This window comes from Diabrotica virgifera, chromosome 8, assembly GCF_917563875.1.
Source record: "Diabrotica virgifera virgifera chromosome 8, PGI_DIABVI_V3a".
NCBI lineage: Eukaryota > Metazoa > Arthropoda > Insecta > Coleoptera > Chrysomelidae > Diabrotica > Diabrotica virgifera.
Window position 1 is genome coordinate 121,877,356 of NC_065450.1, and position 15,947 is coordinate 121,893,302.

Sequence of the window (15,947 nt, forward strand, 5' to 3'; positions counted from 1 at the left end):
TTTGTTCAAATCAATTGATTACCAATTAACAGAGGAAGCAGAATCAGTTATTTGGAACAGTCTTTATGTTCTAAAAGGCTGATAGTATTAATACCCCAGGCTGTGGGTGAATAAACTACAAAACTACAAAACACTAACATTTACGTGATGTATAAAAGAAAAATATATCCCAAATGAACGGACGCAATCATCTATTTAATCTATATACAAAAAAACGCTGGACGGAAGGGCCGCCCGAGAACTTTATCGTACCGATCTATTATCGTTATGGTACTAGATACTGGCATTCTATAAAAATAACAAAGTTACTCGTTATTTTGATATTTTAGAAACACTTTCTGTACTTGAAAGTATTTTATGGTTCCACGCATCATTAATTCCTGCATTTGAGAAAATGTTCGATGCCATATTTCAGGGATACACTATAGATGTATAGATTATTGCATCAATAGAATATTATAGTCATACTTTCATTTCAAATTAGTTCATTTTTCTGAGAAATTAATAGTTTACAATATTTGCATTTCATTCTATTTCGATTACGCTAGTCAATGCGCGATATTAAGAACAAGATATTATCTTCAAATTCTATCCTACTGCATGGATTTTAATGAAATTTTGGGAGTAGCCCAATCTCCTAATTCAAAGTCTATCCTATATACTATGGCGCTTTTATCATGGGGGCGGTTCCCACCACTTCTCAGGGGTGAAATATTTTTATTTTCGAATTACATGGAGAAAAAGGAAGATTTTTAAGAAAATTTAAAAATTCATTTTATAATTTGATCACATTTTTTACAAAAACCATTCATTTTAAATCCGTTCAACTTTTTGAAAGTAGAAATAACACTATATTAAAAGGTATTGCAAAAGAAAAACAATGCATTTAAATTATGGTGGATGGGGAGTTAAATGTATATACTTTTCATTTTTCCTTAAAGTACATTAGTCATATATATTTTTTGCACCATATCTCGCTTAATTTGTATGTAACCGGCATTTAACGGTGCTCATTTTAAAGGCCTTTTCAAACACTACAAAAGGTGTTGGTAGCATCATACACCTAAAACCTACCCTTCCTCTGTTATTTCAAGTTGAATACACCAATTTGAGCATGCACCAAAAAACAAACTATTTTCACCTACCATATCTCTTTTTGTATTATAAATAGAACATTTACGAAGGAACGAATCTCTTTATTATTTATAATCTAAAAAATGTTTTATATAGTGTTTTTAGTTCGATGCATAGTTTTTAAGGTATTCACAAAAAATCCGTCCGAAAAGGTGTCATTTTTCAATGAAAATGGCCAATTTTCAACTACGCATAACTCAAAAAGTATTGAGTTCTCAAAAAAAATATAGACCAGTTTTTGCTTAGAAATAGGTTCTTTAGCCACTTCCGTGCTTATTTTGACCAACAAATTTTCCACCCCCTTGAAGAAGTGGGAACCGCCCCAAGATAAAAAGCGCCATAGTATATAGGGTAGATTTTGTTTCTTGAGCTATTCCCTACTTACTGTGAAAATATCAAGTACATCAATGTAGTAGGATGGAATTCGGAGCCAAATACCCTCATTGACTGCCCTACAATAATGCTCTCCTATGATCGCGTGAGAGAGGACACACATAAGATTATAGCAAAATTTCTATTTAGCGTAACTTTTTGAGTTTTTGAGCTACAGCAATGAATTTTATGCCATTGGAAAGGTAATTTTACATTATTTCAAAATGTTTAAAAATATATAGGGCGTATCTAAAAAATTAAGATTTATTATTTATTTCCGGTTCAACCGGAAGCCATATTTTCGGTAAAATTTATTATGATAATAGATAATAAAGTACCATATATGTCTGCAAAATTTCAAATTTTAGTTTCTATTAAGAAGGAAGTTACGGGCACTCGAATATTTTTTTATAAAAAATTCATAACTCTTCTCCTATTGGGAGTTAACAAATCTGACTAATGTCATTCAATTTAACGATAGGATATCAAAAATATGTCAAAAAATAAAAAAATTCCTTGGAGCCATTTTTGAGAAAATCTAGTTCAAATTTATGTCAAATTTTGACCCCTTAAATATAGGCAACCCGTAACTTTTTCTGAAAAACGATAACATCCTTCTTATAGCCCCATCTATAGGCTATATAACGACTTTTTCAAATTAAACTTATCTTAAACAAGTTTTTAGATAGGTAGGGAAATGTGTCGGGTGGGCGGTCGGCCATGTTGGCCGCCATTTTGAATTTGGAAATGTCAAATTCCGTATTTTTATTTAACTATCGATGATCTTACTTTGAGTTGAATTTCATTCATTTCGGTCAAAATTTGCAAAAATGGGCCCTAAATAACCCCCCTATTTCGGCCCCCCTTTGAGAGGTTTTTTTTAAAAGCTTAGTTTCTCGACAAAATTCTCTTAAACTTACTCATACCAAATTTCATCAAAATCGGTTTGGTAGTTTTTGCTGGGCGGTGGCGAGATACGTACGTACGTACATACTTCCGACATGTTTTTTTTTTATTTGCTTTTTAGACTCAGGGGGACTCAAAACGTCGAAAAAAAGTGAAATCTGAAAAATTTTTTTTGCACGATCCTATAACTTTATCTATTATACTATACTACGTATATAGTACGATAAAGTAAAACAGTAAGTCGACTGGACTTTTATATGGTAGAATGATTAAAACTAGAATAGAAGTTAATGTGACATAATATGATAATAAGACAGACATCGAAGAACAAATTAGTTTTAGAGCTAGGCTTTGATAATATATTATTTGATTTAAGACAGATTCTTGAAAAGCAATCTGAAAAGAATAGATCCTTCCTCTACTTTTCGTAGACCTTCAAAACGCATACAGGTTGAATACTCACATATTTTAAGATACTTTAAATTTAAATTTTAAACGTGGCCTATTGCCAATCCAAAAACAAGGTAAATTTTCGATATTTTGCTGGAAGTCGGGATATCGGAAAAGGTTATTTGAATAAGTTGTTTCAATAGTACATTGTTTACCGGGTAGGAAAAGCTTAACATTCCTGGACGACTGTGAAGATTGCTAAGTCGAGGCGCAAGCCGAGACTTAGCAACACAGAGTCCAGGAATGTGGCTTTTCCTACGAGGTAAACATACTATTTTTCCGCAAATCGTTTAAAATTCGACAGATACTGATTGATTTAAAAAAAAACGCGATAACTTTATTCCCAAATAAATGGTGCTTTGAAATTCCTAATAAAATTACTTGGGTTACTATGGAAACGTATTGAGGTTGAATTGTCAAACTTGACGCTTATAAATTTAATTGCTGGTGTTCTCGAAAGTAAAATGATAAGTGATGATGAAATTTCCATTCCTGGGACTCCTCCAGAGCTGGTTGAGGCAGTGAATACTGCTTCATTAGAATTATTGCCAAAGAAATCAAGAGAAAAGTACGAAAATGCATACAGACGTTTTATGGATTATCGCATGAGTAAAAATACGAGTTCTTTCTCAGAAAATGTTGTAATGGCATACTTCCTAGACCTTTGTTTAAAGATGAAATCTTCAACATTATGGGCCAATTATTCAATGCTGAAGTCAACCCTTGCACTTAAACACAATGGATATATCTACATACTCAAAACTTCGTTCTTTATTGAAACGGCAAGCTCAAGGTTATAGGGCAAAGAAATCTAAGATTTTAACGAAGGAAGAAATTGAAAAATTTATCCAGGAAGCTCCAGATAAAGAAAATTTAATGATTAAGGTAATTTACAAGGTTTTAATAGCAATGTGTTTTCTATCATTTATGTAGAACACTAACAACTGTACGGAAATATCATTTCCTTACAGTAAGGAAATGACATTTCCTTACAGTAAGGAAGTCCTGACTTTTTCTTCAAGAAATTTTGACAGGAATGTCAAAATTTCCTGGCGATTTGCGGAAAATAATATTATTCTAACTTTTTGTGTCCTGGCGCAAAATAATGAAGAAACTAAAAGTGAAAATTTTGTCATGAATTTTGGTATGTGAAGTTAGAATAATATTTGAAACAATTCTTTTAAATAACTTTTTCCGATATCTGTATCGCGAAGATGTCGAAAATCTACCGTCTTTGTGGATTCGCAATAGGCCGCGTTTAAAATTTAAATTTATCATTTAATCCTTTTATTTCAAAATGCCGATAGCGGTATCTTTAAAAACTGTCGACCAAATGAATTTTACCATATATTTTTTAAAGTTCAAAGATGATTAATACGTTTATTTTAATTTTCTTCAATATAGATGAGGAATTTCCATTCAGTTACACAACAACCATTTCAATACTTGGCAAGAGCGTCATTTCATAATTTCAGAGCATTCACCATTTATTCTGAACGATAAGGCTAAATTACATTTCTCTATGATTTATGGTTTGTGTAATGCGCGTTCTTTAAAATGTATTGTAATAAAATGCATACATATAATAATATAAACTATTTTTACTTCAAAAACACGCTTACGTCAGTCAAGATTATTGACGTCAGAACAGTGCCAAAACATTAGAATATGACTGTTCATTATGGTCATATTTCTTGTACACATAGTTATTGCGAAGTGGATTATACATCAAAACAAATTAATACTCAATGCAAATAAATTAATGTTACCAATAGGGTTTTTCGTCGACTCTCATTTGTTTCGAGCTTCTGTCATATGTTGTATCATAATCATCATCACTGGCTCGACAGCCCTTTCTGGGTCTTGGCCTGTTCCAGGATTCTTCTCCACTCTGATCTTTTCCGTGCTTTTTTTCTCCAGTTTTTTATTTTTAAGGTTATTATATCATTTTCTATTTCTTCTAAATATCTCAGCTTCGGTCTTCCTCTTGTTCTTTTTCCTACTGGCATCTGTTTGAATATTTTGTTTGGTATTTCGCTTTCTTCCATTCTTTCTACATGTCCCATCCAACGCAGCCATCCTATTTTAATGAATGTTATGATATCCGGATCCTGGTATATTTCGTATAGTTCAAAATTGTACCTTCTTCGCCAAATTCCGTTTTCTTTTGTGCCCTTATATATGTGTCGCAAGATTTTTCTTTCAAAAGTGGCTAGCAACGTTTCCTCTCTTTTAGTGAGTGTCCAGGTTTCTGAGCTGTATGTGAGTACCGGTCTTATTAAGGCTTTGTATATTTGGCATTTTGTTTTCCTTGCGACGTTATTTGATCTTAGTTGCCGAATTAAGCCATGGTAAATTTTATTGGCAATAAATATTCGCCTCTTCACTTCCTCTGCTACGTTATTATCAGACGTGACTAGGGATCTTAAGTATGTAAAGTTTTTTACCCCCTCAATGTTATATTTTGTGTATTCTCCTATTCTCCTATTGTTATATTTTGTGGCTGCCTTATTTCTGTGCTTTTATTTACCTGCATATATTTTGTTTTGTTCTGGTTGATTTTAACGCCACTATTTTGTTCAGCTCGTTCTATTTTATTGAATGCCTCTATCATTTCTCCTCTTGATCTTGCGATTATGTCAACATCATCTGCAAATGCTAGTATTTGCACGCTTTTATTAATGATTGTTCCTCGAGTATTGACTGTTGTGTCCCTGATTATTTTCTCGAGTACGATGTTGAACAAGATGCATGATAGAGCGTCTCCCTGGCGTAGTCCCTTTTTCACATCTATTGTTTCCGTTAGTTCGTTTTGTATCCGGATTTTACTTTCTACTTTTAGAGATTCTTTTATCAGTTCTATTAGTTGTGTTGGTAGTCATATGTCATATGTTGTATAATCTGTATTGTTATATTTCTATTTGATATGAAAATTAAATTTTGATAATTATAGACAAAATTCAATTTAATATAAAATATTTTCAATTTTCTCAACCACGGGCATATAAATTTAGAACAACCTGTATACAACAAATTGTTATATTTAATTTAAGAAGTGATTAAACGAAACTCGGGACAATGCGCTTAGAACAAACAAAGTGAATGGAGCGTACCATTATCGTTGTTCGCGGAAGGTTCGATCATTAGCCTATGCTAAATAAAACTCAAGTGAAATCGATAATAGGTCATTATCGTTGTTCGCGGAAGGTTCGATCATTAGCTTATGCTAAATAAGACTCAGTTGAAGTAGATAATAGATCATTAAATTTTGTAATTAGTAGAAAGTAATTTTAGAATGGGAATTAACTATTTTTCTTTTGAAATCCATTAAGCATATTTAGAAAGATTAAAAATTGGTTTTGAGGAATACTGCGAATGAGAGTTGGTGGTGGAAGTTTGATTTGTGAATCTGGAAGGGAAATTTAGAAAGTAGGGGAATGAATGACAAATAGAGATCAGAATGTTTTGAGCGGTCGAGAAGTGAAGTCCAGTAGTAGACGGTAGTGTACGGAGAGTGAGAAAGCCGGTGTAGTTCCGTGAGTGTGGAGTATCTATCGTGGAACGAGAGGTAGGCCAGGTTGAGAGTAAAAGAACCTCCTTGAGCCAAGAGTTCCCGGTAGCTGATTGCAGTTTCGAAAAAGGTAGAACACAGCATCACGACAGAAGCAGGGTACGAGAGCTATACGAGCTAGTTTCAAAGGAGAACATTACTGGAAGCCAGGACGAGGTTTTGATCGCAGCCAAGGATAGCAGGAAACGGGTTTTGTGTGAAGACATTCTCAGTTCACCAGAAAAAGGTCAGTCTCATTTGTTTGGACATGAATGTATGGGTTTTTCGTATTAAATACCACATTATAAATTGAAGAAACATAATCAATAATATCAGAAAAGCTTCATCAAACTTAAATAGAATTGTTGCTAATAAATCCTAATAGTTAAATGTTAATAAAAACTTTCAATTGGAAACCAAAAGGAAATAAGATTCCCATTTGTAAATGTTATGTTTAAGAAAAATAAGATCTAGCAAATATTAAGCAGTAATTGCCATTTAAATAAAATAAACAATATTTTGATTATAATTGTAACCCATATATGTGTATTATTTTACTCTTTTCTTCCCTATCCCGATTAGGAACCATTGAGAAATACTTAGAAGCCACGAGAGTAAGTAATTAATTTTATAATTCGCCCTGAGATTGAAAACATATTGATATGTGATCTAGTAAATTAATTAGATTATCATTAATACATTGATTAAATTAAATGACATATAAGAATATTATCTCATATCAATAATCAAGATCACATCAACTGGCGCCCAACGTGGGGCTTTGTAAAGTATTTCTAGTGGCAAATTTGAAGGATAGAAAGAGTAAAGCCGGTATTTGAAAATTTATATGCCTGTGGTAAAAAGTGAGATACTTACATTTGATAACATAAAATTTTAGATCTCTTTAGGTACAAATTTTACATAACTGATTTAATATTTTATTTTTACGATATTTACATTTGATATATTTATTGACAATTTATAATATTTGGGTGAGAAAAAGTCGTCTTGGTAACATACTAGTAAAATTTCATATTTGGCGGGGACAGTACTTCGTGAAAACAAATGTCTGTGACAAGAAGCCAAAGCAAAGACAACAAAAAACAAAAAGAACATTCAGACCAAGAAGATATCTTAGACACGACAATCATGGCATCAGAACAGCAAGAATTATCAGGAATAGATAAACTATTACAACTGATGCAACTCCAGTCACAAAAAATGGATGAAGCAAAAAGGACAATGGATAAAAATCAGGAAGAAACATCAAAGAAAATGGATAAAGTGGATCAAAAAATGGATGAAACACAACAAAAAATGGATGAAACACAACAAAAAATAGATGAAACACAACAAAAATTGGATCAAAAAATGGATGAAACACAACAGAAAATGGATGAAACAAAAAGAATAATGCAAGAAAATCTGAAGGAAACAAAACAAGCCATAGAAGAGAACAACAAGAAAATGGAGGAACGCATAGAAAAGTATGAAATGAAAATTAAGGATCACATGAAAGAACAAGAAATGAAAATTCAAAATAAAATAAAGGAGATAACGAATTACCAGAAAAAAGAAATGGAAAGTTTGGAAAACAAGTTGCAAAACGCTATTCAAGCAGACATAGAAGAAGTGGATAGAAAGATTGCGGAAATCAATACTCAACAAAATGTCGGAGAAAGAAGAGAAATGGTTATACATAGCACAGATGACGTGAAGATAAGGTTTGGCGGGACGTAAGAAGATTACACCCAGTGCCGTTCATAAATAGCCTGAAAAAGAAAATACAGCACATCGGAAATTTCGAAACAGCAAAAGAAACTATCAGAAACCATCTCAAATATGAAGCAAGCCTATGGTTCGATAGCAAAGAAGAAGAATTCGGCAATTGGCAACAATTTGAACAAAAATTTTTGAATTATTTCTGGGGAAAGGTCCAACAATTGGAAATTAACAAGGAATCGCAAAATGGGAAATACAATGATAGGATGGGTGTATCAGAAAGGACATATGCTTTGCAAATTTACAATAATGCAAAACATTTACAATATAATTACTCATCGGAACAATTAGTCGAACTGATTGCAAGACATTTCGAGGAAACGCTGGAAGACCCCATCACATTGCAAAATTACAAAGACATAGATAGTTTATGCCAATTCCTACAAATAAGAGAATCACGTCTAAGAGAAAGAAAATCAAGAAGGTCGCGAGAAGATTACAGGCCCCGTGAAACACAAGATTACAGAGATAGAAATCAAAATAGGAGGGACTATACAAGACGAGATTTTAATCCCAGAAGGGAAAACGAAAATAGAGACAACGGAAGAGGAAATTATGAACAAAGAAATAGGCAATGGAATGAGGACAGAAATCGAGAATACCAGAATAGAAACACCACACGCTCAAATCAAGAAAACAGAAATAATGGTAGACAAAATGAACAGGGATATCGAGAAAACCGAAACAGATCCGACAGACCAAGAGAAAATAGAAGAGAAGTAAATAATATCCAGACAGATGAATATGACGGAGAGAGACATTATGACGAAAATATAAACAACGATGAGCAACCGGCGTCTTTTCACGACGGCGCTCACTAAAAACCAAAAATCAAACAGGAATCTTTTGTCACCCCAAGGAGTTTATTAAATTGGCAGGAAACAACGAAAAGAAAAATGGAGTTAATTTAAAATTTGTGGATGGATTTATCAACGAGAAACCAATTAAAATTATGATAGACACTGGATCTGAAATAACATTGGTCAACAGAAAACTAATAGAAGAAGTTAACTTAACAAATTTAATTTACAAAATACCTAGGGTAAATTTAGTGGGCGCAAACAAACGGACATTGGCAACTATAAATGAAGGCATACGAGTAATGGTACGACTGGGTAAGAAGATGTATGCACTACAATGTGTAATAATGCCAAACATGTCACATGACATGATAGTAGGAGTTGACGAATTGGCAGAAAAACATGTAGTGATAGATTTTAAAAATAATACGATGAAACTAACAGAAGAAGAAGAAAAAGAACAGGACAAGGAACATGAGAAACAAAATACGGACGAATCAGGTAAAGAACAAACAGTGGAAATGAATTTGGCAGCGAAGCAAAAACAAAGAAAAAAAAGGAGAAAAGGTCAGAAAAAGATAAAAGAAAATGAAACCTGTGGCTCCTCAAAAGAAGAGTTGAGCCCAGAAGAAGAAAATTTGAGAGTATCAGAAACAAAGGAAACCTGGGATTCCTCAAAAGAAGAGACGAGCTCAGGAGAAGAAGAAATAAAGCTAAAAAATGAAAGTGAAAAGAATATGTTTGAAACAGTAGTATTTGAAGAGGAGGTATATGCAAACGAGGATGCAGAATGCACGGTAAACATGTGTGAAGAATCTGAAAAAAAAGACAGAAAATTGATATGTGGAGAAGGGAAAGAAAAAGAATTGCGGTTGATGTTAAGAAACTACGAAAATTTGATCAATGAGGAAAACAGAGTGGCTAAAAAGTACGAACATTCATTTGAGGTGAAAAACTTGGGAAATTTTCGATCAAAGACTTACCCGATTCCATACAAGTATCGACAAGAGGTGAAAGAAGAAATAAATAAAATGTTGGAAGATCAAATCATCGAAAGATGTGATTCACCGTATGTTAACCCGATTGTGATAGTAAAGAAAAGCAATGGAGAATTGAGATTATGTTTAGATGCCAGGAATATCAACCAGCACACTGTATCACAATATGAATCACCTCTGAACATCGAGGCCATTTTTGGAAGAATCACCGGGTCACACATATTTTCGAAAATTGACTTAAAACACAGTTTTTGGTTGATACCGTTAGCTGAAAAGTGTAGAAACTACACCGCTTTTTCTATTGATGGTATTGTCTACCGGTTTAAGGTAGTGCCATTTGGATTGCAGAGTGCTTGTGCTGCACTCGTCCGAGCTCTACATACCATTTTGAATCGCCATGAAGATTTCATAGTTCATTATATCGATGATTTATTAATTTTTTCACAAGATACTCAGAGTCATCTGGAACACATAGAAATAATTCTGAAAGAATTGGACACAGCGGGATTGAAATTAAACATTGAAAAATGTCAATTTTTTCAAAAAGAAGTCATTTATTTGGGTTTTCAATTGGACACCAAAACAGTAAGATTAGCCGAAGACAGAGTCAAGCTCATAGATGAATACCCAAGACCAACGAATTTGAAAACATTGAGAGGTTTTCTTGGCACGATTAATTATTTTAAAAAGCTGATTCCCGATTTGAGCCAAAAGGAAATCCCTCTGATAAAATTGCTTAAAAAAGGAATAAAATGGAATTGGAAAGAAGAACAGGAGGAAGCTTTTGAAACATTAAAACGAGAATTCGCAAAAGGAACGAAAATATACCACCCCATTTACAATTTACCTTTTATACTCCGAACTGATGCGTCCATACAAAAATTTGCAGGAGTTCTGTCTCAAATACAAAACGACCAAGAAGTGCCGATATGTTTTATATCTCGAGTGACTAAAACACATGAGAGAAAATATAGTGTTACAGAATTGGAGTTTGCCAGTGTACTATACTGCGTAAACAAATTGAGGTTTTACTTATTGGGAGCAAAATTCACAATCGAAACAGACCATGCAGCTTTAGTACATATCATGAAGAATAGATTAGTAAATAATAGAATACATAGAGGCATTCTATTATTACAGGAGTATGATTTTGAGTTCCGATATATAAAAGGAAAAGACAACATAATAGCCGACGCTCTAACACGGGATGAGGACACCGGAAAAAAGGAAACAATTACTCTACAGGTGGGACTAAATAGATTAATACAAGAAGAAGGGATATATTCGTTAAATGAGATAAGGACAAACCAGGAAGACCTAGAGGAAAGAGAGAAAAGAAGAGCGGAAGTAGAAAATAACATATATTTTAAGAGAATAGACGGAAAGGAACTATATTTAGTGACACAGACATTGGCCGAAAAGATAATAAAGAAATTACATGAGGACAATGGGCATATCGGTAGCAGAAAAGTTTGGCTCGTTTTTAGGGAAAATTTCATCAGCCGACAGGATTACCGCATTGCAAAGGAAATTACCCAGAAGTGCGATGTATGTCAAAAATATAAGAGTCGGAATTTCAAAAACGAAAATGTTGCCAAAAATATTGAAGCCCGAAACAAACTAGACATTGTAGCAATGGATATGTTAAGCGATCTAATTATGACCACTAAAAGGAACAAACATATTCTGGTAATGGTGGATGTGTTTTCAAAATACGTAAAATTATATAGTTGCCGCACCACAAAGGGGGAAGAAATATTAAGAAAAATCGACAATTTTATAGCCATAGTAGGAACACCAAAAAAGATTCTACTGGACAATGCAACGTATTTCCGAAATGATCGTTTCAAGGGACAACTTCGAGAACGAGGAATAGAGACAAATTTTGTCAGCATCAGGCATCCACAGAGTAATCCTTCGGAACGATTCATACAGGAAGTGACGAAATTTCTTCGCATTGCAACAGATGGTCAACATCGCCACTGGGACAGGAAAATGGCGGAAATAGAAAGGTATCTAAATACAATTCCGAGCACAGTAACAAAAGAGACCCCAGAATACATCATGAAGGGTGTACTGCCGATAAGGCCATGGGAAGACCAAGAGCCAAAAGAATATCAACAGGTGATTGAAACCGTACAGAGAAGATTACGGCGAAGCAACGAAAAATATATCCAAAGACAGGAACAAAATAGAAAAAGAAGACCAGTGACTTTCCAAAAGGGTGAAAAAGTACTCGTGAGGGCATTACGAGTATCAAATCTTCCTGGGGGCATTTGCGCAAAGTTGATGCCTGTTTTCGAAGGCCCGTACATCGTGAATAATGAAAATGGGATAAATAGTTATGAGTTGAGGCACAGGAACTCGGAAAAGATCCGAGGAATTTATAATATTCACGATGTATACAAATATCACGAATAAAAGACAGATATATGAAGTAGATAGTAAGTTAGGATATAAGACGTAGATTAAAGTAAGGAAATATACAGGGAGTTGGTTTTGCCTCGAGAAAATTTATTTAAAAATGCGGATAAATTTTATCGAATACAAGGCGGGGATTTGTTATATTTCTATTTGATATGAAAATTAAATTTTGATAATTATAGACAAAATTCAATTTAATATAAAATATTTTCAATTTTCTCAACCACGGGCATATAAATTTAGAACAACCTGTATACAACAAATTGTTATATTTAATTTAAGAAGTGATTAAACGAAACTCGGGACAATGCGCTTAGAACAAACAAAGTGAATGGAGCGTACCATTATCGTTGTTCGCGGAAGGTTCGATCATTAGCCTATGCTAAATAAAACTCAAGTGAAATCGATAATAGGTCATTATCGTTGTTCGCGGAAGGTTCGATCATTAGCTTATGCTAAATAAGACTCAGTTGAAGTAGATAATAGATCATTAAATTTTGTAATTAGTAGAAAGTAATTTTAGAATGGGAATTAACTATTTTTCTTTTAAAATCCATTAAGCATATTTAGAAAGATTAAAAATTGGTTTTGAGGAATACTGCGAATGAGAGTTGGTGGTGGAAGTTTGATTTGTGAATCTGGAAGGGATATTTAGAAAGTAGGGGAATGAATGACAAATAGAGATCAGAATGTTTTGAGCGGTCGAGAAGTGAAGTCCAGTAGTAGACGGTAGTGTACGGAGAGTGAGAAAGCCGGTGTAGTTCCGTGAGTGTGGAGTATCTATCGTGGAACGAGAGGTAGGCCAGGTTGAGAGTAAAAGAACCTCCTTGAGCCAAGAGTTCCCGGTAGCTGATTGCAGTTTCGAAAAAGGTAGAACACAGCATCACGACAGAAGCAGGGTACGAGAGCTATACGAGCTAGTTTCAAAGGAGAACATTACTGGAAGCCAGGACGAGGTTTTGATCGCAGCCAAGGATAGCAGGAAACGGGTTTTGTGTGAAGACATTCTCAGTTCACCAGAAAAAGGTCAGTCTCATTTGTTTGGACATGAATGTATGGGTTTTTCGTATTAAATACCACATTATAAATTGAAGAAACATAATCAATAATATCAGAAAAGCTTCATCAAACTTAAATAGAATTGTTGCTAATAAATCCTAATAGTTAAATGTTAATAAAAACTTTCAATTGGAAACCAAAAGGAAATAAGATTCCCATTTGTAAATGTTATGTTTAAGAAAAATAAGATCTAGCAAATATTAAGCAGTGATTGCCATTTAAATAAAATAAACAATATTTTGATTATAATTGTAACCCATATATGTGTATTATTTTACTCTTTTCTTCCCTATCCCGATTAGGAACCATTGAGAAATACTTAGAAGCCACGAGAGTAAGTAATTAATTTTATAATTCGCCCTGAGAATGAAAACATATTGATATGTGATCTAGTAAATTAATTAGATTATTATTAATACATTGATTAAATTAAATGACATATAAGAATATTATCTCATATCAATAATCAAGATCACATCAGTATATATTTTATGAATATTATACACAGATTATACAACGTATGACAGAACCTCGAAAAAAACGAAAGTCGATGAAAAGCCCTATTCGTCCCAAAACATCACCTTTTTTCGATCGGAGGTAGAGTGTAATCCGAACCAGTGTGCTTTATAAAAACGCTTTATATTCCACTTATACAAATTAAATGAAACAAGTTAGGGTATGATTCTTCAAATTTGCATTAATAGAAACCTTTCAGTATAATTTTTTCGCATATATAATAAAATATTAACCAATCTCAGGCAAGTTTACTTCACTGTTATCAAATTTTGACACTAATGGCATTTCTTAGGTTAATTAAGTTATATCAGCAATTTTTTGTATTTTCTGCGTTATTCCTTTAATTTGTGGATTATTAGTGTGCTTTTATATAAAATACAGTTGTTCTTAGAACTCTTTAGAGACGTATTAGTATAATATAATATTTATGGATTACCATCAAAGGCCGACATGATCAACCAAAAAAAGAAGGTGTATTTGGTGATATTGCTAGTGACTTTCTTGGGTGTGAATTTGTCTTTTTAGTTTACTCCTCTTCGTCTAAAAACAAAGCTTAGTGGCTGTAATTCCAGAGTATTCAGTTAATTGAGTCTAAAAGGAACACACCTACAGTTAAGTCCAGATTTCTTTACCCGTGCGTCATCATTTAAGAGGAATGTCCAATAACAAATATTCAGAATTCATATCCGATATTGAACAGAATAATTATATCACCCAGTAGATTGCACGAATTTATTTGTTTTTATATTCACACACGTAGATTATTAGTTTAGATCCAAATTGGTCAATTATCAACAATATAATTTGGAAATGACACGAAAGTGCTGACGAAAGTAGAATTATTTACCTTAATTAAATATACAAATCACGCGGGCATCGGGTCACCAATGACCCAATTTAAGCTTCTATAAAACCAAGATATCTGGCCTAGAGAAAGAGCATTCATCAGTCTGCATCAGTCTTTAGCTAATCGCGTATCAGTAATTAGTCAGTGTTCGGAAGTACTCCCGGGGTAGAATTATCCTAGTGTCGGTTCTATCAATAAATACCTTTATCGCTATTCGGTGTTTATATCCTTATCTTTATACATGGTCCTTATCGAGAAAAAAAGGAGGCCTACAACTACAGTCCACACCAAACGAGCCCAGTAGCAGATAGACGACGCTAGGCCCGGGAGTACAGAACAGAAACCAGATCCAGAAAGCCATTGCAGAGCCAGAGATCGAAATACAGGCCAGAAGCCAGATCCAGAAAGCCATTGCAGAGCCAGAGATCGAAATATAGAGCAGAAGCCAGATCCAGAAAGCCATTGCAGAGCCAGAGATCGAAATACAGGCCAGAAGCCAGATCCATAAAGCCATTGCAGAGCCAGAGATCGAAATACAGGCCAGAAGCCAGATCCAGAAAGCCATTGCAGAGCCAGAGATCGAAATACAGAGCAGAACCAGATCCAGAAAGCCATTGCAGAGCCAGAGATCGAAATACAGGCCAGAAGCCAATTCCAGAAAGCCATTGCAGAGCCAGAGATCGAAATACAGAACAGAAACCAGATCCAGAAAGCCATAGCAGAGCCAGAGATCGAACTACAGAACCAGAAGCCAGATCCAGAAAGCCACTACAGAACCTACAAACTACAGGATCACTTGCACAGCCATTCCAGAACCAGGAGAGCCGCAACGTCCAGAAACATAAAGAAAAAACCGTAAGTTTTTGAATAACCTAATATTTTTCCAACTTTTACGTATCGTATATACAATATTTTCCATTTAAACCCAAACTAATTGACGTATACATACATACAATATATATTTTTTAGTGCATTCTATACAATATTTTCCATTTAAACCAAAACTAATTGACGTATACATACATACAATATATATTTTTTAGTGCATTATATACAATATTTGCCATTTAAACCCAAACTTACAGATAGATATTTTTTTTGCCTATATA

General features: G+C 33.8%; 1 protein-coding gene across 1 annotated transcript in view; it reads left to right on the plus strand.

The window, feature by feature from the left end:
* Positions 1-15,705, plus strand: part of LOC126890253 (uncharacterized) — a 66,357-nt gene extending 50,652 nt beyond the window's left edge. The window contains exon 2 of the mRNA XM_050659110.1: positions 15,205-15,705. Within this exon, the coding sequence (XP_050515067.1) occupies positions 15,205-15,705 (501 nt within the window). The remainder of the gene's footprint in view (positions 1-15,204) is intronic.
* The last annotated feature ends 242 nt before the right edge of the window (positions 15,706-15,947 follow it).